This window comes from Mytilus californianus, unplaced genomic scaffold, assembly GCF_021869535.1.
Source record: "Mytilus californianus isolate M0D057914Y unplaced genomic scaffold, xbMytCali1.0.p SCAF_22, whole genome shotgun sequence".
Lineage (NCBI taxonomy): Eukaryota > Metazoa > Mollusca > Bivalvia > Mytilida > Mytilidae > Mytilus > Mytilus californianus.
The window spans coordinates 1,254,951-1,277,586 of NW_026262671.1; the positions used below are offsets into that span (position 1 = coordinate 1,254,951).

The window sequence follows — 22,636 nt, forward strand, 5'->3', positions numbered from 1 at the left end:
CTACAAGATACGCACGAATAATATGCATGTATGATAAGGCTAGACATTAGAAGACATAAGGTGCAATAAATTAGATACTTTGCAGATACAAAATCGATGATGTATTTCCCGAGAAATTGCACTTAAAAAGATATGTAATAAAATAAGCAATTTCATTTTAAATTTTTACCTCGCATCTACGAAGTGACCTATATGAATATGTATGAGTTTTTAGAAATTAATCTGTTTCTTCGTCTTATGGTTCCAAATCTTGTAAGAACAACTCATCTAGAATCCTCTGATAGATTTAACTACACACAAGGAAAATTACGTAATTGTACTCTCAATGAATAGAACAAATATGTTTGTCAACAGACTCGGTTTTTTTTTTGCTACGCTAAGCCATTTTTTATATCTATTTAAATAATAACCTCTGATTTTTTTGTGAAAATACATAAAAATATATACGCCCCTAAAAAGTGTACAACACTGAATTAGAAAGAAAATAAAACAAAGAAGCAAAATAATGCAAAAACAATAAATCGGCCGATGTAGAATTGCCACAATTAAAAAGTATTGTACTTTCAATGATATTATTGTTTTTCCGATATAAGATTGAAGGACATGATTTCTTATTAGCAAGTTGAGCACTTTGAAATTGGTTTCAATTACCTCGATCATTCTCATTTATCCAAATTATAATGTTGAAAATTATTAATATTAGATATTAAGTCTTTGGTACTTGTGTTTGTGTTATATTAAATGTAGAGATCAGAACTTTTTCTTTTATGATTTTTCTACCTGTATTTTATGTTCGATTTGTTTAACCACTGATTGAGATTAAAAGAGAGAAGGTATAATATCTAAAAGAAATTCAATTATCTTGTTTAGATAGCACATAACGAACTTTTTCAACCTTTTTTACAAAACTAATCATTTTAAACTTTTAAGATGTAGTGGAAATAAAAATACTGCCAGCCCGGACCATCTGAGTTGAACGCCTGGCTATGTTGGGGGTTTGTGTTACTAAGTGTCTATTTGTAATGTAGTGTCATGTGTACTGTCATTTGTCAGGGTTTTTCTCCTTTATATCATAATTCTGTATGTCGGTTTTTTCAAATAAGGTTTTTGTTGTACAATTTGTACTTTCTTCATTTTTTCAGAAAGTGCAATTTCAATGATAACTGCTCTCTTTACTGTGTTTTAGCAAAGCTAAAATTAACCTTTAGCAACAAAACCTTGAACTTTACATAACTGTAAATGTTCTATTGCGCGCTGCACTCACTTAAATATAATATTCCTTTATCAGTTCTTCCACTGATTAAACTGTTGTATATAAAGCCGACTGCGAAATTTGTTTATAACTTGTCACCTCTTGATTTCAACATGATAACCCTTTACTTGGTGTATTTCAGCATATGTGGTAAGTTCATTGCAAACAAAATTAATGTTACAACTACATTTAACATTGCATAAAGAGACAGAAAAATAACTTGAGTTTGCTCGTTTATTCGTTTAATTGTTTTTTGTTAACCTTGCATAGGTGAATCGTTAATGTTTATAGTTTGAAGTTCGTCTGATTATTCTAGTTTTAACGTATATAAATGTTCCTGTAGATTCTTAAAATTTATTGATAACGAACCGATACTGTCAAGTTAACTATGTGTCTTTCTTATTTCAATGGTTAAAGTCTTAAATTCAAACGGAAAGACAGAATCGTATTACATTTCAGTCTGTAAAGATCTTATTTTTCTTCATCAATTTCAGTGTTTCAGTCGGCAATTGGTTGTAAGTCTATCTACTATATTTTATGAATTTAACTTGATCGCATTTTATAAACTTATGCAAAAAGATATCTGCTATACAGCAATATTGGTTTTACAAATATCATGTCTAACATTAATGAGTATCCTACTTGTCATGACTAGTTTTAATATCTGGAAAGTTAAGTTGTCAAGTATAAAAAACGAATCAATACCGATACTTTGAACTGATGTACATAACTGGTTTCTATGAAATTTCTTATAAAATAACGGGAAATTAAATGCCCTTAAACAATATATATATGAGATGAATGAATAATGACTGTCATATTTTTGACTTGCCACAAACATTTTTTAAAAACATTTTTGTTGTAGCAATATCCTTATCATGCGCCCTACGCAGGCATTATATAACAGTTAATTAAAATAAATGTTAAAACCTGTCAATATACTTTTTGCAAAATCTCGGTCCTATATATGTAATTTGTTTATGAACTGTTTTACAATTGTGATTGTTTGTATTCGCCAATTGTATGAATTTTCTTAACAAATGTTCACATATTATGAAAGAATCCAACGCAATTATAGGTTTGAACGTTGTTTTCAATTTAGACTTGTTTATATGTTTCCGTTTGGGCTTGTATTATATTTGCCTCCGGGTTTATATGATCCGTTCATCCTATTACGACTCTTCAAAATACAAGGGTCTATCATAAATTGAGGTAAATTATATGGCTTTCCAAATACCGTTTCGATTCCTAACATCACTGAAGAGACATTAATTGTCGAAATCCGGATATGGTGTACTAATTTTTGCACCTTTTGTTTGCGGTTTACCATTTTTTTTTTTTGCAAGATTATTGTTTTCTGTTTGGTTTTAAATTAATAGTTAAGATCCATTTTGTTAAAACTGGTGATCCGTTTATTTTGCAATCGCCAATGGCAGTCAGTAGGGTTTAAGAACATCTGTTGTTCGACCTGCTAGTCAAATGCATTTTGTTAAAATATACTTTATCTCTCATTTGGTCTTTTGGAAAATGTTGTTTGTGCTGTATTTAGACCCCTCTACCAAGAAATTTGTTTTGCATGCACACGTATAAAAATTGTGGTTTTTATCCAACGCAATCATAGGTTTGAACGTTGTTTTCAATTTAGACTTGTTTATATTTTTTTCGTTTGGGCTTGTATCATATTTGCCTTCGGGTTTATATGATCCGTTCATCCTATTTTGACTCCTCAAAATTCAAGGGTCTATCATAAATTGAGGTAAATTATATGGCCTTCCAAATACCGTTTCGATTCCTAACATCACTGAAGAGACATTAATTGTCGAAATCCGGATATGGTGTACAAAAATCTTTGCACCTTTTGTTTGCGGTATACCATCTTTGCCGCAAGTTTATTGTTTTCTGTTTGGTATTAATTTATAAATAAGATCCATTTATTATACCTGGTGATCCGTTTATTTGGCAATCGCCAATGGCAGTCGGCAGGGTTTAAGAACATTTGTTGTTCGACCTGTTAGTCAAATGCGTTTTGTTAAAATATACTTTTTCACTTTTTTGGACTTTTGGAAAATGTTGTTTGTGCTGTATTTAGACCCCTCTTACAAGAAATTTGTTTTGCATGCACACGTATAAAAATTGCGGTTTTTATCCAACTCAATCATAGGTTTGAACGTTGTTTTCAATTTAGACTTGTTTATATATATATAAAGAGGAAAATATTCAGGACGACTGACGAAACTATTTGGCACCAAGGTTAAGGGTCAATTGTCAAGGTCATGTCATAAGTACTAAGCAATTACTCTATTTTTGTAAAGTAACCAGCAGCCATACATGTTTTGATTCAGAGCTATATGAACTAAATTGTACACCCTATATAAAAGTCACGGTCAGTTTTGTCACCATAGTCTTTAGCAGACATTCTTATATTCTCATATACTGAAATTTATTCTAACATGTACATGATGTAGTTCTTTCTCTCAAATATATTTTAAGATTCGAATAAGGAAAATTTGGTTTGTGTGTACTTGACGGTCAAAGTTCACTGACTTGATTGTACACATGTATAATCCAGAGGGACTAAATGGTCTTATTGAAATTCCTTTGAAAACGCGAATATCTTTCGAAAGAAACGACATGAACAATAGTTGTTAAGGGATGACCGATATATATCCGAGAGAATGGATTAGGCAGGAGGATTTTCAAAGACGGAATATTCAGTATGTTCCTGTTGCAAGACTAATTAATTCCTCATGTGTTGAGCTATCAGGGGTATTTGTTGTTCTTATGTACTTAGTATTCATTCAATTTTAAAATCATTCGAAATAATTAGGTGTTTTTTCTCCCTAGTCCTATATGGCCTTTGGCAGATATGCCCTAGTATTAATGGAAATTCCAAATGTATATAACAACTAGCAATTAACCATTCAAAAGCTAAATTCTAGTTTGGGATAAATCATTGTGCTATCTGCGAAATTACCTACATGTACTACAAATCCTTCCAATATGGTTCAAAGATCTTTTCTGTTATCTCACCTGGTCCTTAAAAGCTTTGTGATTTTATAGAATAACTTCTTGGTCAAAATCCTAATCACATTGGTATAAGAGTCAAGGTATATTGTTGCTTATTTGTCAAATTACATTGGAGGACAGATATGCCTATCCACAAATACGCATAGTCTCTGTAGTAAAAGTAAATGAATGTAATTGTTAATCTTCCTTTAAAATTGATAAGTATGCTATCTCTAAAACATCAACTCATCATTTAATATAAAAGTTATTAGATAATTTTCAGAATGCACGCATAGTTCTTTATGCTGTAAATTTTAACAGAAATGCTGTACATTTTTGATTGTTTTTTTGAAAGGATGGACACAATTGCGAGATGATAATATAACATCTGAAATTCGATTTTTTTTTTTATTTTGGCGAACCTTATACTGTTTGCAATTCTCGAAAACGTTTCTGCATTTACAGTACTAGAAACAAAAATATTTGCTTTATCAGTGATGTTTCTTATTGAAACAAATCAATATGTTACACAAGATAAACACGGTAAAAGTATTAATTAACAAGATTGCAAACAATAGATAAAAATATGCAAAATTATATATTATGTTATTTTTTTTTTTTTTCTATGTAACTACTACAGAGTAAATGTGGTCAACAGTATGCTGATGAGTCAAGACAGCCATTTCACAAAAGTTTTTACGGCTATCGTAATCTCTATCACCAAAAAGCACGACCGTCTTCAAAGTCGAATTTTAGATCTCCTGACAACACTAAAACAGGTCACCATCGCCTGACATTTAACAAATTAATCATAATACATCTGTGTCTGGGTAGAAGAGAGTTTTTCCGCGAAAAAGGATCAAGTTCAAACAGTTCAGTGCTAACCACAGAAGCTGGATATGTGTCATATGGGATGTAAAAATACGCAGCTTGCCTATTTAAAATACTTAATTACATGAACTAGAATTACACAAATACATTTTCTATGAGCCTTGTAAGTTTTAAATTTGTATGATGATCAAAATTGTTTAGAAAATCAATCAAGTTTAATAAGACTCCAATTTACTGCACACTGATGTAGGATATCAGTTATTCAATATATTTAACTATTATGTATTTATCTAATTTATATTTTGGTTTTGTTTTTATTACACTTTTTTGACGTATAATAATTCATTATATAGATATATATACATATATTTTTAGATAATGCAAACTTATGTTCAGTTACGTATCAATAGTCAACTATGAACATTGGCAAATGAACCAACTCCTAACTGAGAAAACACAATCTCTCCATAAAGTATATATATCCTGCTTTACATGCCAAACCCGTCAAACTTATCTTTTATGTTGTATCCTGTTGCAAGAATAAACTTTGTTACATGATATAATCGATGATACAGAAGTGTATTTGTAATCGTTTATTGTTTTATTATAGTAAATGAAAGGTATATGTACCCACAAACAGGCACGGTTTCTGCAGAAAAAGTGCACGAATGTAAGTTTTATTTAGTTTTTGTTTGTAGTTATTTGTAATAGGTTTGTTAAAAAATTTATATCCTGATCTTCCTTAGTAGGTAATTATTGTGAAATTATTCTAAAATTCTATTTCAGTATAACCTCGCTTTATTTTTCAATAATTGGGGTTTGCTTACACTGACCCTGGACCTTTTTATCAACATAGTTAACAAATCAAAGCCGGATATTGGTGGTTAAGGAAGTTCGCTACTCAGTTTCAAAATAGCAAGCTTTATATAACACTAGAATATATTGATAGGAGTTTAATAAAGGAACCAAAAGAGCAAATAAAAATATAGGTCCGTGTGCTTGATTTTGAGATATTAGCCATTGAAATTTTGGCTGGAAAATGTTCACTCTAGATTTTTCATAGCTTTATTATTGACAAGTTTAAGTTCTCAAAAACTATTAACAAATAACAAAGATTTTATAAGACTTTTACAGATGCCTCATATTTATACATGCAAAAGATTTATAAAAAGAAAAATGGGGGTTAGTGGGCAAAATATGATGAAACCAGAGGATTCCGAAAATCTGACAAAAATTCCAAAACATGACAGTTTTTTAGTCATACGAAAATAATAATCTTCTAAGGTTGTCTTATAATAGATGGTGCCTTTACTTTAAAACACACATATACGTTATAAAAGGAGTAGATGAAAAACAATTGTAAATTTTCACTTTGTCAATTCAAATATTCAGGTTTAATATGTTGAATGAAGACATTTGGCTTTCTTCTTTACATTGGATTTTTTATATAAAGACCTATCTTTAGTTAGCATGTCATCTCATAGTACCAGGTATAAACAGGTCAAACATAAATCTGAAAACAAATATGAATGCATCAATTCAGATAAACGAAAACTAGACTTGGTAGACATCTTCGATGTCTTTTATCTGCTTTGGGTATTTAACCTCTCAATGGATTACAATCTCGGATATTTCCAGTTATACTTCATGCAACATAGGATAACATAATATTTCATTCATTTGCAAAAGGCTAATGGGATCGTGGTATCGTAATAAGATTCTTGATTCATACATAATATTTTTTTTTCTTAATTTTCAAAATCTCTTATGCATGCAACTAAAGAAAAAACCTGAGAATGTCAGATCTTAAACACAAGAAAGAAATGTAAGCCGAAGAGTAGTCAACGCGTTCTGTGTATAATACCAGATAGCTCATTGCTTTCGTGTTATGAAAGTCGTATCGACCCATATTGTTAATGCCTGTGATATATAAACACATTTATTTACCTACACTTATGGCTAATACTATGTCATAACTTAAACAATTTTGGGGTTCATTAATATACCAGACACAGTTCATTAATCATTAGAAAATAATAATCTCTAATTTTCGTCTTGTAAAAGATGGTATACTTACTTGAAAGCAGAACGACACTTGTATATTGTCACTCTCTCGATTCAAATATTTAGGATTAATGTTTTGAATGAAAAATTTCAGCTTTCTTCTTGATATTGGGTTTTAATATTAAGACAAACATATGTTCAGTGAGCATGTCAAACTAATAGTACCAATAATACATGTTATAGTTCTACAGATCGGTGACAAAATTGTGGGTTTGATGATTAAAGCACCAAATTTAATATGGTAGTAGTGCTGGGTGTTCCGAAAAATATGAACAATGAACAAATCTGATATTTGAATATGGCTGATTTTTCCAAGATGACCGCCATGAAAATCAACAAATATCAATTATATAAGTGCAAACTTGGCATGGAAGGAGTGGTTGGTGCTTCGACCAATTTAAGCAATGGACCCAACTATAAATTTAGATATGGCGGCTTTTTACGTGATGGCCGCCATAAAATATCTAAATCAACAAATAACCCTTATATAAGGTTCCAAGTTTTTCGTTTTGGCGTACCTTCAGTAAAAGTAAGTGCTCTTTAATACCAAGTGTATGCAATATTTATATACTAAAGCCAAACATTAAATGAGCCGTTCTTGCAGAACAGTAGTCTACAACGAGGGATCACGTATAAATAGTGGCGGTTTTCCAATATTTAAGCTAGATTTAACTAGAACGTATATTTCTCGACTCGAACAGTTTTCTTTATAATCAACTGGTAGAGGACATAGTAATGATCTAAAAATATTTATTCCTGCAAAAGACATAATTTAGGCTAAAGTCTTTTCCATAGTCATAAAAAACATTATTTTATAATTTCTTGCCCAAATATTCAATTGCAGTCCAGTTATTCCTCTTAGGCAAATACGACGTTAACAATTTCGAAGTAACTGCTGCTTTTTTTTCTATTCTTCTTTAACATTACATTTAACTGAAAATCCATCTCTTAATGTAAATAGGCCTTCTACTGGGTGAATGCTATGCTCAGGAAAAGAGGTACTAAATAAGACAAAGTGCAACTTTTGTCATTTATGTATGATTCAATTGTCCATTTATCTACAGTACTAGACGAATCCATTCATGAAACATGGAATATGTGGTTTCTCCCGCGAAACATAGTGGTTTTACAACAGCAGTCTTGACAATATTGACCACAAAAACAGTAGAGCAAAACATATTTCTAACAGAACAAAGAGTAGTTTTGTTTAGGTCTTCATATAGAAATGGCATCGTTAAGAACCTTAAGTGTTTGATTAGAAAACAGTGCAAACATAGTACTCTAAGATTCTTTTTAGATGCTCTCGTGCATCGTGAACGTGAACAAGACATGAGTCATTTCCATGAGGTTGCAGTAGGTGTACTTCTCATTCTTAAGCAAAGATCCAGACATATTTTGTATTGGAGAACGAGACCCTGGTGAGAATTATGTAACATTCAAAGAATGGAGTAATAATAGGGAAATTGAGTTCACTTAACCAAACCTGGTTTGTTACACTAATGATTGAATTGGACATGTTGATGTGAGATTATAAAAAAAATGTTCCTTCTGGGTGTATAAAGATATAATTACACTGCTAGTACATTAATACATTGGTTCTTTGCATTTTCCCATCCAAATCATGGCTTATAGAACTAGTGAGCGATATGATATCATTTAACTGTACATGCTATGCAGTTCAAGTAATTTGAAAATGATAAATATAGATCAAGCCAATGAGAAGAATTACGCATTTGTAAAAGTAGTCAGGTTAACCATTAATATCGCACAACTATAGCATTTAAATATGGTGTCTTGTCCAAAGTATTTTAAAAGTAATGAGCTAATGAAATGTGGTTGAAAGATAAACGGATGTCGCGGCAGATGCAAATGCGCGAGGGCAATTTTGTTATGTATGGCTCTATTAAAAATGTGGTGGGGAGTGTTGCAATGACTTGTTGGACTGTCCTTAAGAAATATTTTAAAAACTGCTAATGTAAAAATATGCTGGTGTTTAGATGATAAAAAAGATGACCAAAATGCTTTGGCACTCAAAAATCATTAGTAAAACAAAACCAGATAACAACATGAAAAAGAAACGCAAAAAAGACTGACAGCAGACAAGAGATCACTACACACAAATCTAACAATTGAGCAGCACGAATCACACTTAAAACCGGGAGTGGTCTAAGGTTCCCAAGAAGGGTCAGCAGTTCCTGTTCGACAAGTGACTACCGCCTATGTGCTCTTGGTAAAATAGATTGATGATTCATATCCAGTTATTAGGCATGTATCATACAATAGTGATTTATAAATGTATCTTTTCCAACCCTTAGAATCGCAAAATTTAAAACATTTAAAAACCATTGGTACGTGTAAATTATCTGAAAAATAACCAAATACAAACATTTGAAAGCAAATACGTTTTTCTATGTCTGTACGATGGATACACAAGCAGAACATATCCATAATAATTTGTGACTCAGACGCTACTTAACGGTCAAACAAATCCTGATGGCGACCTTAAAATCGTTCGAATGATTCCTTTTTTCGGGACCTTTGATTAAATTGTCTTGCAAGCAGCATCCATGTATCATAGATAGAAGAAATGAATATCAGCAAATCCTTGTCTCAATTTTGTTCATTTTCACTTTTTGGCGGCGATTTAAAAATTTTTTGCCATTTTAGAAAATAATCAAAAGTCTGATATAACGTCACAACTTACCAGAAACGTTGGATTACAATTTATATGTTTATAAAAGATTTGGTTTAAATATCATTTGCTTTAATTTATACGTGGTTGAGAAATATGAACTCATTTGAAGACATTTTGAAAATGGTCGCCATATTGTTTTTTAGGGTGGTTCCATAGCTTAAATTGACTACAAAACATATATCTGCAACTGAGCAGAGTTTCATGCTTTAATCATCAAACCCACAATTCTTCTTGTAACATGCAAGAATCAGCTGGACTAATGAATCTTTCAAGTTTATAAAGTGAAACAAACGAGAACTGGGTAGGCATCTCTATCTGCTTTGAATATTTTCCCTATGAATTGATGATTCCAATATCGAATATTTCTAGTAATACTAATCTGAGCAGAAAATATGAAATGACGAGTAACGTATCTGTGTATTATTTTCTTTGTGTTGTCATACGACAGTTGGCCAGAGAAGTGTGTACCCACTAACAGACACGGTCTCTGTAGAATTAACTACTTACTTGTAGTAGGCAATTGTCAAAGTCCTTACAATTTATTTCAACGATGCATACAGTGCTTTTAAGTATTTTTTTTAATCAATAATAGTCAGTTACTTAACATTTTTGTGTCTTGTTATAGTTAGTCGAAATCATAATCACATTGGTATTAGCGTCAAACTATAATGTTGCCTATTTGTCAAATTACAGTGGAGGAAAGATATGCCTATCCACAAACAGGCACAGTCTCTGTAGAAAAAGTAAATGAATGTAATTGTTAATCTTCCTTTAGGATTGATAATTGTGCAATCACTAAAACGTTTACTTATCATTTAATTTCATGGCTATTGAATAATTTTGAGGATGAAAGATTTCAACTTATATTTCAGTTTCTTGTGATTTTAATTCAAAAGAAAATTACCAACTTTGAATTTGAAATATTAGTTAATGATTTGGATAGACACAAAATCGTGGTGTCAATTGCATTACTCAAAATAACTGCGTTCGTCCAAGCCATCTGCCTTTTTTTATAAGCGATTACAAGAAATCTTAAATAATTGTTTTTTGTTTTCTGTACAGTTATTCTTGAACGTTTTTTTTTTTAAAGATAAGATGGTATCTTAACTACCACATTTTAGATAATGTCTAGGAAAAATCAGACATTATTTTTTAAATAAATAAATGAATGATAATAAAAAAAAATATAAATGTTGGCTGAATACTACGAACACATTATTTTGTATTAGATTTCTGGAGGAGTTCGTATTGCTCTGTCTATAGTTTGCTGTGAATTTTCGTAAACATTTTGGTGTCTTATCGTCTTTTTTAGTTTTTTCTTGTCATTGTTTTTTCGATCCCTTCAAGACTCATGATTTTTTTATTGTCCCTTTGATATCCCCTAATCTTTTTTTAAATCTTTGGCATATCTATTGTTATCATTTTTTTTTTTTTTTTTGATTTTTTTTCAGTGGCAAAAAGATTCATCCTAGGTAGACACGCAAAACGTCTTCTTGATCGTAAGTATAAACATACTAAGTTATGAAAATGTTTTATGTCAAAAGGTTAATGTACTGCGAACTGGAAGAGTGTTTATAATTAACGGTTTAAGTGTGGTTCTATAAGAGTAACATCTTGGTATTGTAAGGAGATATTAAGTTTAAAGTTCAAAGTTAAATATGTTTACCTGTTTGTTTTTTTTTCCGTTTTTTTTTTAGACTAAATAAACGCAGGTAAAGACCATTTTCCTTTTACGTATAAGATACACTAGTGATACCATTGGTGTTTGATCCAAAATCAAAAAGAAAATAATTGCAATAGCAAAAGAAAAGAGTTCAAAATATTAAAATGTCAATTGTTCACGAACAATTGAGAGGTCTTTCCTTTTCGTACTGTAAAATAAATGTTTAAATAGGCGTAGAATGCATCGGAAAGGTCTACAGCAAACATAAAATCCTTAAAATATTGTCAAAACACATAATTCGCAATTTTGGACATGACCTTTACTTTTGACCTTATGACCTTTGTTAAGGTCATTGGTCCACGATGTCATTACAAAAGACCCCATGGGTCTAGGACCTTTGGTTCAAGAGTTAAAGCTAACTTTGTCTTTTCAGGAACCGTTAACGGGGGTTATGCTCTTACGGATAGGTCAAATCTCTTCGGTCAAATGTAAAAAAAAAATTGCGCTTGAATGGCCCAAACATTTTTCACTATTTACGATTTCTGCAAGTGTAATGGTTTTTGAAATATCCCATAAAACTATTTACGATTTCTGCAAGTGTAATGGTTTTTGAAATATCCCATAAAACGTTGTAAGGTCAAAGTTGAAGGTCAACCTTTAAAAGCTTTAAAACACGCTTTTTATCCTTTAAATAAGGCCTTAAACACGTAATTCGCTTTTTTGGGATATGACCTTGACCTTTGACCTTGTGACCTTTGTCAAAGTCATTCGTCCTCAATGTCATTGTAAAAGATTCCATGGGTCTAGCACCTTTGATTTGAAAGTAAAAGCTAATTTTATCTTTCCAGAAACCGTTAACGGGGGTTATGCCCATTATAGAAAGGTCAAATCTCTTCGGTCAATATGTAACAAAGTTGGGCCTTAATGACCAAAACATTTTTTATTATTCAAGACTTCTGTAAGTATAATTGTTTCTGAGATCAACCCATAACAAAGTGTAAGGTCAAAGGTCAAGGTCTAGGAATATATATATGTATATTATATTTTCCTTCGGGTTTATATGATCCGTTCATCCTATTTCGATTCTTTAAAATTCAAGAGTCTATCCTAAATTGAGGTAAATTATATGGCCTTCCGAATACCGTTTCGATCCATAACATCACTGAAGAGACATTAATTGTCGAAATCCGGATATGGTGTACATATTTTTGCACCTCATGTTTGAGGTATATCATCTTTTCCACAAGTTTATTGTTTTCTGTTTGGTATTAAATTTATATTAAGATCCATTTCGTAAGATCTGGTGATCAATTTATTTGGCAATCGCCAATGGCAGTCAGCAGGGCTTAAGAACATCAGTTGTTCGACCTGTAAGCCAAACGCGTTTGGTTAAAATAGACTAGTCTTTTTCACTTTTTTTAGTCTTTTTGAAATTGTTGTTTGTGCTGTTTTTAGACCCCTCTACCAAGAAATTTGTTTTACATGCACACGTATAAAAATTGTGGTTTTTATCCAACTCAATCATAAGTTTGAACTTTGTTTTCAATTTAGACTTTTTTATATATATATATTTGAACGTTGTTTTCAATTTAGACTTATTTATATTTTTTCGTTTGGGCTTGTATTATATTTGCCTTCGGGCTTATATGATCCGTTCATCCTATTTTGACTCTTTCAAAATTCAAGAGTCTATCCTAAATTGAGGTAAATTATATGGCCTTCCAAATACCGTTTCGATTCCTAACATCACTGAAGAGACATTATTGTCGAAATCCGGATATGGTGTACAAATTTTTGCACCTCATGTTTGTGGTATATATATATATATATATAATGAGGAAAATATTCAGGACGACTGACGCAACTATTTGGCACCAAGGTTAAGGGTCAATTGCCAAGGTCATGTCATAAGGAATAAGCAATTACTATATTTTTGTAAAATAACCAGCAGCCATACATGTTTTGTTTCAGAGCTATATGAACTAAATTGTACAGCCTATATAAAAGTCACGGTCAGTTTTGTCACCATAGTTTTTAGCAGACATTCTTATATTCTCATATACTGAAATTTATTCTAACATGTACATGATGTAGTTCTTTCTCTCAAATATATTTTAAGATTCGAATAAGGAAAATTCGGTTTGTGTGTATTTGACGATCAAAGTTCACTGACTTGATTGTACACATGTATAATCCAGAGGGACTAAATGGTCTTATTGAAATTCCTTTGAAAACGAATTTTCCGAACGAAACGACATGAACAATAGTTGTTAAGGGATGACCGATATATATCCGGGAGAATGGATTAGACAGGAAGATTTTCAAAGACGAAATATTCAGTATGTTCCTGTTGCAAGACTATTAATAACTCATGTGTTGAGCTATCAGGGGTATTTGTTGTTCTTATGTACTTAGTATTCATTCAACTTTAAAATCATTCGAAATAATTAGGTGATTTTTCTCCCTAGTCCTATATAGCCTTTGGCAGATATGCCCTAGCATTAATGGAAATTCCAAATATATTTAACAACTAGCAATTAGCCATTCTAAAGCTTATTCCTAGTTGGGGAAAAATCATTGTGTTATCTGCGAAATTACCTACATGTACTACAAATCCTTCCAATGTGGTTCAAAGATCTTTTCTGTTATCTCACCTGGTCCTTAAAAGCTTTGTGATTTTATAGAATAACTTCTTGGTCAAAATCATAATCACATTGGTATTAGCGTCAAAGTATATTGTTGCTTATTTGTCAAATTACATTGGTGGACAGATATGCCTATCCACAAACACTCACAGTCTCTGTAGAAAAAGTTAATGAATGTAATTGTTAATCTTCCTTTAAAATTGATCAGTGTGCTATTTCTAAAACATCGACTCATCATTTAATATAAAAGTTATTAGATAATTTTCAGAATGCACGCATAGTTCTTTATGCTGTAAATTTTAACAAAAATGCTGTACATTTTTGATTGTTTTTTGAAAGGATGGACACAATTGCGAGATGATAATATAACATCTGAAATTCGATTTTTTTTTTTTTTTTTTTTTTTTGGCGAACCTTTTACTGTTTGCAATTCTCGCAAACGTTTCTGCATTTACAGTACTAGAAACAAAAATATTTGTTTTATCAGTGATGTTACTTATAGAAACAAATCAATATGTTACACAAGATAAACATGGTAAAGGTATTAACTAACAAGATTGCAAACTTTAGATAAAAACATGCAAAATTATATATTATGTTGTTTTGTTTTTTTTGTTTCTTTTTTTTTGTTTTTTTTTCTATGTAACTACTACAGAGTAAATGTGGTCAACAGTATGCTGATGAGTCAAGACAGCCATTTCACAAACGTTTTTACGGCTATCGTAATCTCTATAACCAAAAAGCAAGACCGTCTTCAAAGTCGAATTTTACATCTCCTGACAACACTAAAACAGGTCACCATCGCCTGACATTTAACAAATTAATCATAATACATCTGTGTCTGGGTAGAAGAAAGTTTTTTCCGCGAAAAAGGATGAAGTTCAAACAGTTCAGTGCTAACCACAAAAGCTGGATATGTGTCATATGGGATATAAAAATACGAAGCCTTGCCTATTTTAAATACTTAATTACATGAACTAGAATTACACAAATACATTTTCTATGAGCCTTGTAAGTTTTGAATTTGTATGACGTTCAAAATTGTTTCAGAAATCAAAAAAGTTTAATAAGACTTTATTTTACTGCACACTGATGTAGGATATCAGTTATCCAATATATTTAACTATTATGTATTTATCTAATTTATATTTTGGTTTTGTTTTTGGTACGCTTTTTTGACGTATAATAATTCATTATATAGATATATATACATATATTTTTAGATAATGCAAACTTATGTTCAGTTACGTATCAATAGTCAACTATGAACATTGGCAAATGAACCAACTCCTAACTGAGAAAACACAATCTCTCCATAAAGTATATATAACCTGCTTTACATGCCAAACCCCTCAAAATTATCTTTTATGTTGTATCCTGTTGCAAGAATAAACTTTGTTACATGATATAATCGATGATACAAAAGTGTATTTGTAATCGTTTATTGTTTTATTATAGTAAATGAAAGGTATATTTACCCACAAACAGGCACGGTTTCTGCAGAAAAAGTACACGAATGTAAGTTTTATTTAATTTTTGTTTGTAGTTATTTGTTATAGATTTGTTAAAAATTTAAATCCTGATCTTCCTTAGTAGGTAATGATTGTGAAATTTTTCTAAAATTCAGTTTCAGTATAACCTTGCTTTATTTTTCGATAATTAGGGTTTGCTTACACTGGCCCTAGACCTTTTTATCAACATAGTTAACAAATCAAAGCCGGATATTGGTGGTTAAGAAAGTTCGCTACTCAGTTTCAAAATAACAAGCTTTTTATAACACTAGAATATATTGATAGGAGTCTAATAAAGGAACCAAAAGAGCGAAAAAAATATAGGTCCGTGTGCTTGTTTTTGAGATATTAGCCATTGAAATTTTGGCTGGAAAATGTTCACTCTTGTTTTTTCATAGTTTTATCATTGACAAGTTTAAGTTCTCAAAAACTATTAAGAAAAAACAAAGATTTTATAAGACTTTTACAGATGCCTCATATTTATACATGCATAAGATTTATAAAAAGAAAAATGGGGGTTAGTGGGCAAAATTGTTTTTAGGCATTCAAATGGATAAAACCAGAGGATTCCGAAAATCTGACAACAATTCCAAAACATGACAGTTTTTTAGTCATACGAAAATAATAATCTTCTAAGGTTGTCTTTTAATAGATGGTGCCTTTACTTTAAAACACACATATACGTTATAAAAGGAGTAGATGAAAAACAATTGTAAATTTTCACTTTGTCAATTCAAATATTCAGGTTTAATATGTTGAATGAAGACATTTGGCTTTCTTCTTTACATTGGATTTTTTATATAAAGACCTATCTTTAGTTAGCATGTCATCTCATAGTACCAGGTATAAACAGGTCAAACATAAATCTGAAAACAATTATGAATGCATCAATTCAGATAAACGAAAATTAGACTTGGTAGACATCTTCGATGTCTTTTATCTGCTTTGGGTATTTAACCTCTCAATGGATTACAATCTCGGATATTTCCAGTTATACTTCATGCAACATAGGATAACATAATATTTCATCCATTTGCAAAAGGCTAATGGGATCGTGGTATCGTAATAAGATTCTCGATTCATACATAATATTTTTTTTTTCTTAATTTTCAAAATCTCTTATGCATGCAACTAAAGAAAAAACCTGAGAATGTCAGATCTTAAACACAAGAAAGAAATGTAAGCCGAAGAGTAGTCAACGCGTTCTGTGTATAATACCAGATAGCTCATTGCTTTCGTGTTATGAAAGTCGTATCGTCCCATATTGTTAATGCCTGTGATATATAAACACATTTATTTACCTACACTTATGGCTAATACTATGTCATTACTTAAACAATTTTGGGGTTCATTAATATACCAGACACAGTTCATTAATCATTAGAAAATAATAATCTCTAATTTTCGTCTTGTAAAAGATGGTATACTAACTTGAAAGCAGAACGACACTTGTATATTGTCACTCTCTCGATTCAAATATTTAGGATTAATGTTTTGAATGAAAAATTTCAGCTTTCTTCTTGATATTGGGTTTTAATATTAAGACAAACATATGTTATGTGAGCATGTCAAACTAATAGTACCAATAATACATGTTATAGTTCTACAGATCGGTGACAAAATTGTGGGTTTGATGATTAAAGCACCAAATTTAATATAGTAGTAGTGCTGGGTGTTCCGAAAAATATGAACAATGAACAAATCTGATATTTGAATATGGCTGATTTTTCCAAGATGACCGCCATGAAATATCAAAATCAACAAATATCAATTATATAAGTGCAAACTTGGCATGGAAGGAGTGGTGGGTGCTTCGACCAATTTAAGCAATGGACCCAACTATAAATTTAGATATGGCGGCTTTTTACGTGATGGCCGCCATAAAATATCTAAATCAACAAATAATCCTTATATAAGGTACAAAGTTTTTCGTTTTGGCGTACCTTCAGTAAAAGTAAGTGCTCTTTAATACCAAGTGTATGCAATATTTATATACTAAAGCCAAACATTATTTTTCTATTCTTCTTTAACATTACATTTAACTAAAAATCCATCTCTAAATGTAAATAGGCCTTCTACTGGGTGAATGCTATGCTCAGGAAAAGAGGTACTAAATAAGACAAAGTGCAACTTTTGTCATTTATGTATGATTCAATTGTCCATTTGTCTACAGTACTAGACAAATCCATCCATGAAACATGGAATATGTGGTTTCTCCCGCGAAACATAGTGGTTTTAAAACAGCAGTCTTGACAATATTGACCACAAAAACAGTAGAGCAAAACATATTTTTAACAGAACAAAGAGTAGTTTTGTTTAGGTCTTCATATAGAAATGGCATCGTTAAGAACCTTAAGTGTTTGATTAGAAAACAGTGCAAACATAGTACTCTAAGATTCTTTTTAGATGCTCTCGTGCATCGTGAACGTGAACAAGACATGAGTCATTTCCATGAGGTTGCAGTAGGTGTACTTCTCATTCTTAAGCAAAGATCCAGACATATTTTGTATTGAAGAACGAGACCCTGGTGAGAATTATGTAACATTCAAAGAATGGAGTAATAATAGGGAAATTGAGTTCACTTAACCAAACCTGGTTTGTTACATTAATGATTGAATTGGACATGTTGATGTGAGATTATAAAAAAATGTTCCTTCTGGGTGTATAAAGATATAATTACACTGCTAATACATTAATACATTGGTTCTTTGCATTTTCCCATCCAAATCATGGCTTATAGAACTAGTGAGCGATATGATATCATTTAACTGTACATGCTATGCAGTTCAAGTAATTTGAAAATGATAAATGTAGATCAAGCCAACGAGAAGAATTACGCATTTGTAAAAGAAGTCAGGTTAACCATTAATATCGCACAACTATAGCATTTAAATATGGTGTCTTGTCCAAAGTATTTTAAAAGTAATGAGCTAATGAAATGTGGTTGAAAGATAAACGGATGTCGCGGCAGATGCAAATGCGCGAGGGCAATTTTGTTATGTATGGCTCTATTAAAAATGTGGTGGGGAGTGTTGTAATGACTTGTTGGACTGTCCTTAAGAAATATTTTAAAAACTGCTGATGTAAAAATATGCTGGTGTTTAGATGATAAAAAAGATGACCAAAATGCTTTGGCACTCAAAAATCTTTAGTAAAACAAAACCAGATAACAACATGAAAAAGAAACGCAAAAAAGACTGACAGCAGACAAGAGATCACTACACACAAATCTAACAATTGTGCAGCACGAATCCCACTTAAAACCGGGAGTGGTCTAAGGTTCCCAAGAAGGGTCAGCAGTTCCTGTTCAACAAGTGACTACCGCCTATGTGCTCTTGGTAAAATAAATTGATGATTCATATCCAGTTATTAGGCATGTATCATACAATAGTGATTTATAAATGTATCTTTTCCAACCCTTAGAATCTAAAACATTTAAAAACCATTGGTACGTGTAAATTATCTGAAAAATAACCAAATACAAATATTTGAAAGCAAATACGTTTTTCTATGTCTGTACGATGGATACACAAGCAGAACATATCCATAATAATTTGTGACTCAGACGCTACTTAACGGTCAAACAAATCCTGATGGCGACCTAAAATCGTTCGAATGATTCCTTTTTTCGGGACCTTTGATTAAATTGTCTTGCAAGCAGCATCCATGTATCATAGATAGAAGAAATGATTATTATCAAATTCTTGTCTCAGTTTTGTTCATTTTCACTTTTTGGCGGCGATTTTAAAATGTTTTGCCATTTTAGAAAATAATCAAAAGTCTGATATAACGTTACAACTTACCAGAAACGTTGGATTACAATTTATATGCTTATAAAAGATTTGGTTTAAATATCATTTGCTTTAATTTATATGTGGTTGAGAAATCAGAACTGATTTGAAGACATCTTGAAAATGGTCGCCATATTGTTTTTTAGGGTGGTTCCATAGCTTAAATTGACTACAAAACATATATCTGCAACTGAGCAGAGTTTCATGCTTTAATCATCAAACCCACAATTCTTCTTGTAACATGCAAGAATCAGCTGGACTAATGAATCTTTCAAGTTTATAAAGTGAAACAAACGAGAACTGGGTAGGCATCTCTATCTGCTTTGAATATTTTCCCTATGAATTGATGATTCCAATACCGAATATTTCTAGTAATACTAATCTGAGCAGAAAATATGAAATGACGAGTAACGTATCTGTGTATTATTTTCTTTGTGTTGTTATACGACAGTTGGCCAGAGAAGTGGGTACCCACTAACAGACACGGTCTCTGTAGAATTAACTACTCACTTGTAGTAGGCAATTGTCAAAGTCCTTACAAATTATTTCAACGATGCATACAGTGCTTTTAAATATTTTTTTTAATCAATAATAGTCAGTTACTTAACATTTTTGTGTCTTGTTATAGTTAGTCGAAATCATAATCACATTGGTATTAGCGTCAAACTATAATGTTGCCTATTTGTCAAATTACAGTGGAGGAAAGATATGCCTATCCACAAACAGGCACAGTCTCTGTAGAAAAAGTAAATGAATGTAATTGTTAATCTTCCTTTAGGATTGATAATTGTGCAATCACTAAAACGTTTACTTATCATTTAATTTCATGGCTATTGAATAGTTTTGAGGATGAAAGATTTCAACTTATATTTCAGTTTCTTGTGATTTTAATTCAAAAGAAAATTACCAACTTTGAATTTGAAATATTAGTTAATGATTTGGGTAGACACAAAATCGTGGTGTCAATTGCATTACTCAACTCAAAATAACTGCGTTCGTCCAAGCCATCTGCCTTTTTTTTATTAGCGATTACAAGAAATCTTAAATAATTGTTTTTTTGTTTTCTGGACAGTTATTCTTGAACGTTATCTGTTTTTTTTTTTTTTTTTTCGTTTTTTTTTAAAGATAAGATGGTATCTTAACTTCCACATTTTAGATAATGTCTATGAAAAATCAGACATTATTTTTTAAATAAATAAATGAATGATAATAAAAAAAAATATAAATGTTGGCTGAATACTACGAACACATTATTTTGTATTAGATTTCTGGAGGAGTTCGTATTGCTCTGTCTATAGTTTGCTGTGAATTTTCGTAAACATTTTGGTGTCTTATCGTATTTTTTTAGTTTTTTCTTGTCATTGTTTTTTCGATCCCTCCAAGACTCATGATTTTTTTATTGTCCCTTTGATATCCCCTAATCTTTTTTTAAATCTTTGGCATATCTGTTGTTATGATTTTTTTTTTTTTTGGATTTTTTTTCAGTGGCAAAAAGATTCATCCTAGGTAGACACGCAAAACGTCTTCTTGATCGTAAGTATAAACATACTAAGTTATGAAAATGTTTTATGTCAAAAGGTTAATGTACTGCGAACTGGAAGAGTGTTTATAATTAACGGTTTAAGTGTGGTTCTATAAGAGTAACATCTTGGTATTGTAAGGAGATATTAAGTTTAAAGTTCAAAGTTAAATATGTTTACCTGTTTGTTTTTTTTTTTTCGTTTTTTTTTAGACTAAATAAACGCAGGTAAAGACCATTTTCCTTTTACGTATAATATACACTAGTGATACCGTTGGTGTTAGATCCAAAATCAAAAAGAAAATAATTGCAATAGCAAAAGAAAAGAGTTCAAAATATTAAAATGTCAATTGTTCACGAACCCCATGGGTCTAGGACCTTTGGTTCAAGAGTTAAAGCTAACTGTGTCTTTTCAGGAACCGTTAACGGGGGTTATGCTCTTACGGATAGGTCAAATCTCTTCGGTCAAATGTAAAAAAAAAATTGCGCTTAAATGGCCCAAACATTTTTCACTATTTACGATTTCTGCAAGTGTAATGGTTTTTGAAATATCCCATAAAAAGTTGTAAGGTCAAAGTTGAAGGTCAACCTTTAAAAGCTTTAAAACACGCTTTTTATCCTTTAAATAAGGCCTTAAACACGTAATTCGCTTTTTTTGGGATATGACCTTGACCTTTGACCTTGTGACCTTTGTCGAAGTCATTCGTCCTCAATGTCATTGTAAAAGATTCCATGGGTCTAGCACCTTTGATTTGAAAGTAAAAGCTTATTTTATCTTTCCAGAAACCGTTAACGGGGGTTATGCCCATTATAGAAAGGTCAAATCTTTTCGGTCAATATGTAACAAAGCTGGGCCTTAATGACCAAAACATTTTTTATTATTCAAGACTTCTGTAAGTATAATTGTTTCTGAGATCAACCCATAACAAAGTGTAAGGTCAAAGGTCAAGGTCAAGGAATATATATATGTATATCATATTTTCCTTCGGGTTTATATGATCCGTTCATCCTATTTCGATTCTTTAAAATTCAAGAGTCTATCCTAAATTGAGGTAAATTATATGGCCTTTCAAATACCGTTTCGATCCCTAACACCACTGAAGAGACATTAATTGTCGAAATACGGATATGGTGTACATATTTTTGCACCTCATGTTTGAGGTATATCATCTTTTCCACGAGTTAATTGTTTTCTGTTTGGTATTAAATTAATATTAAGATCCATTTCGTAAGATCTGGTGATCAATTTATTTGGCAATCGCCAATGGCAGTCAGCAGGGCTTAAGAACATCAGTTGTTCGACCTGTAAGCCAAACGCGTTTGGTTAAAATAGACTAGTCTTTTTCACTTTTTTTAGTCTTTTTGAAATTGTTGTTTGTGCTGTTTTTAGAACCCTCTACCAAGAAATTTGTTTTACATGCACACGTATAAAAATTGCGATTTTTATCCAACTCAATCATAAGTTTGAACTTTGTTTTCAATTTAGATTTTTTTATATATATATATATTTGAACGTTGTTTTCAATTTAGACTTATTTATATTTTTTCGTTAGGGCTTGTATTATATTTGCCTTCGGGCTTATATGATCCGTTCATCCTATTTTGACTCTTTCAAAATTCAAGAGTCTATCCTAAATTGAGGTAAATTATATGGCCTTC

At 31.3% G+C, this 22,636-nt stretch overlaps 1 protein-coding gene across 2 annotated transcripts in view; it reads left to right on the top strand.

Moving 5' to 3' along the window:
* The first annotated feature begins 913 nt into the window (after positions 1-913).
* The window catches only part of LOC127732076 (uncharacterized), a 40,421-nt gene continuing 18,698 nt past the window's right edge, over positions 914-22,636 (top strand). For both annotated transcript variants that reach the window (XM_052241131.1, XM_052241132.1), the window contains exons 1-2: positions 914-1,402; positions 1,747-1,767. In XM_052241131.1, coding sequence (XP_052097091.1) covers positions 1,240-1,402; positions 1,747-1,767 — 184 coding nt within the window. In that variant the 5' untranslated portion in view covers positions 914-1,239. The remainder of the gene's footprint in view (positions 1,403-1,746; positions 1,768-22,636) is intronic.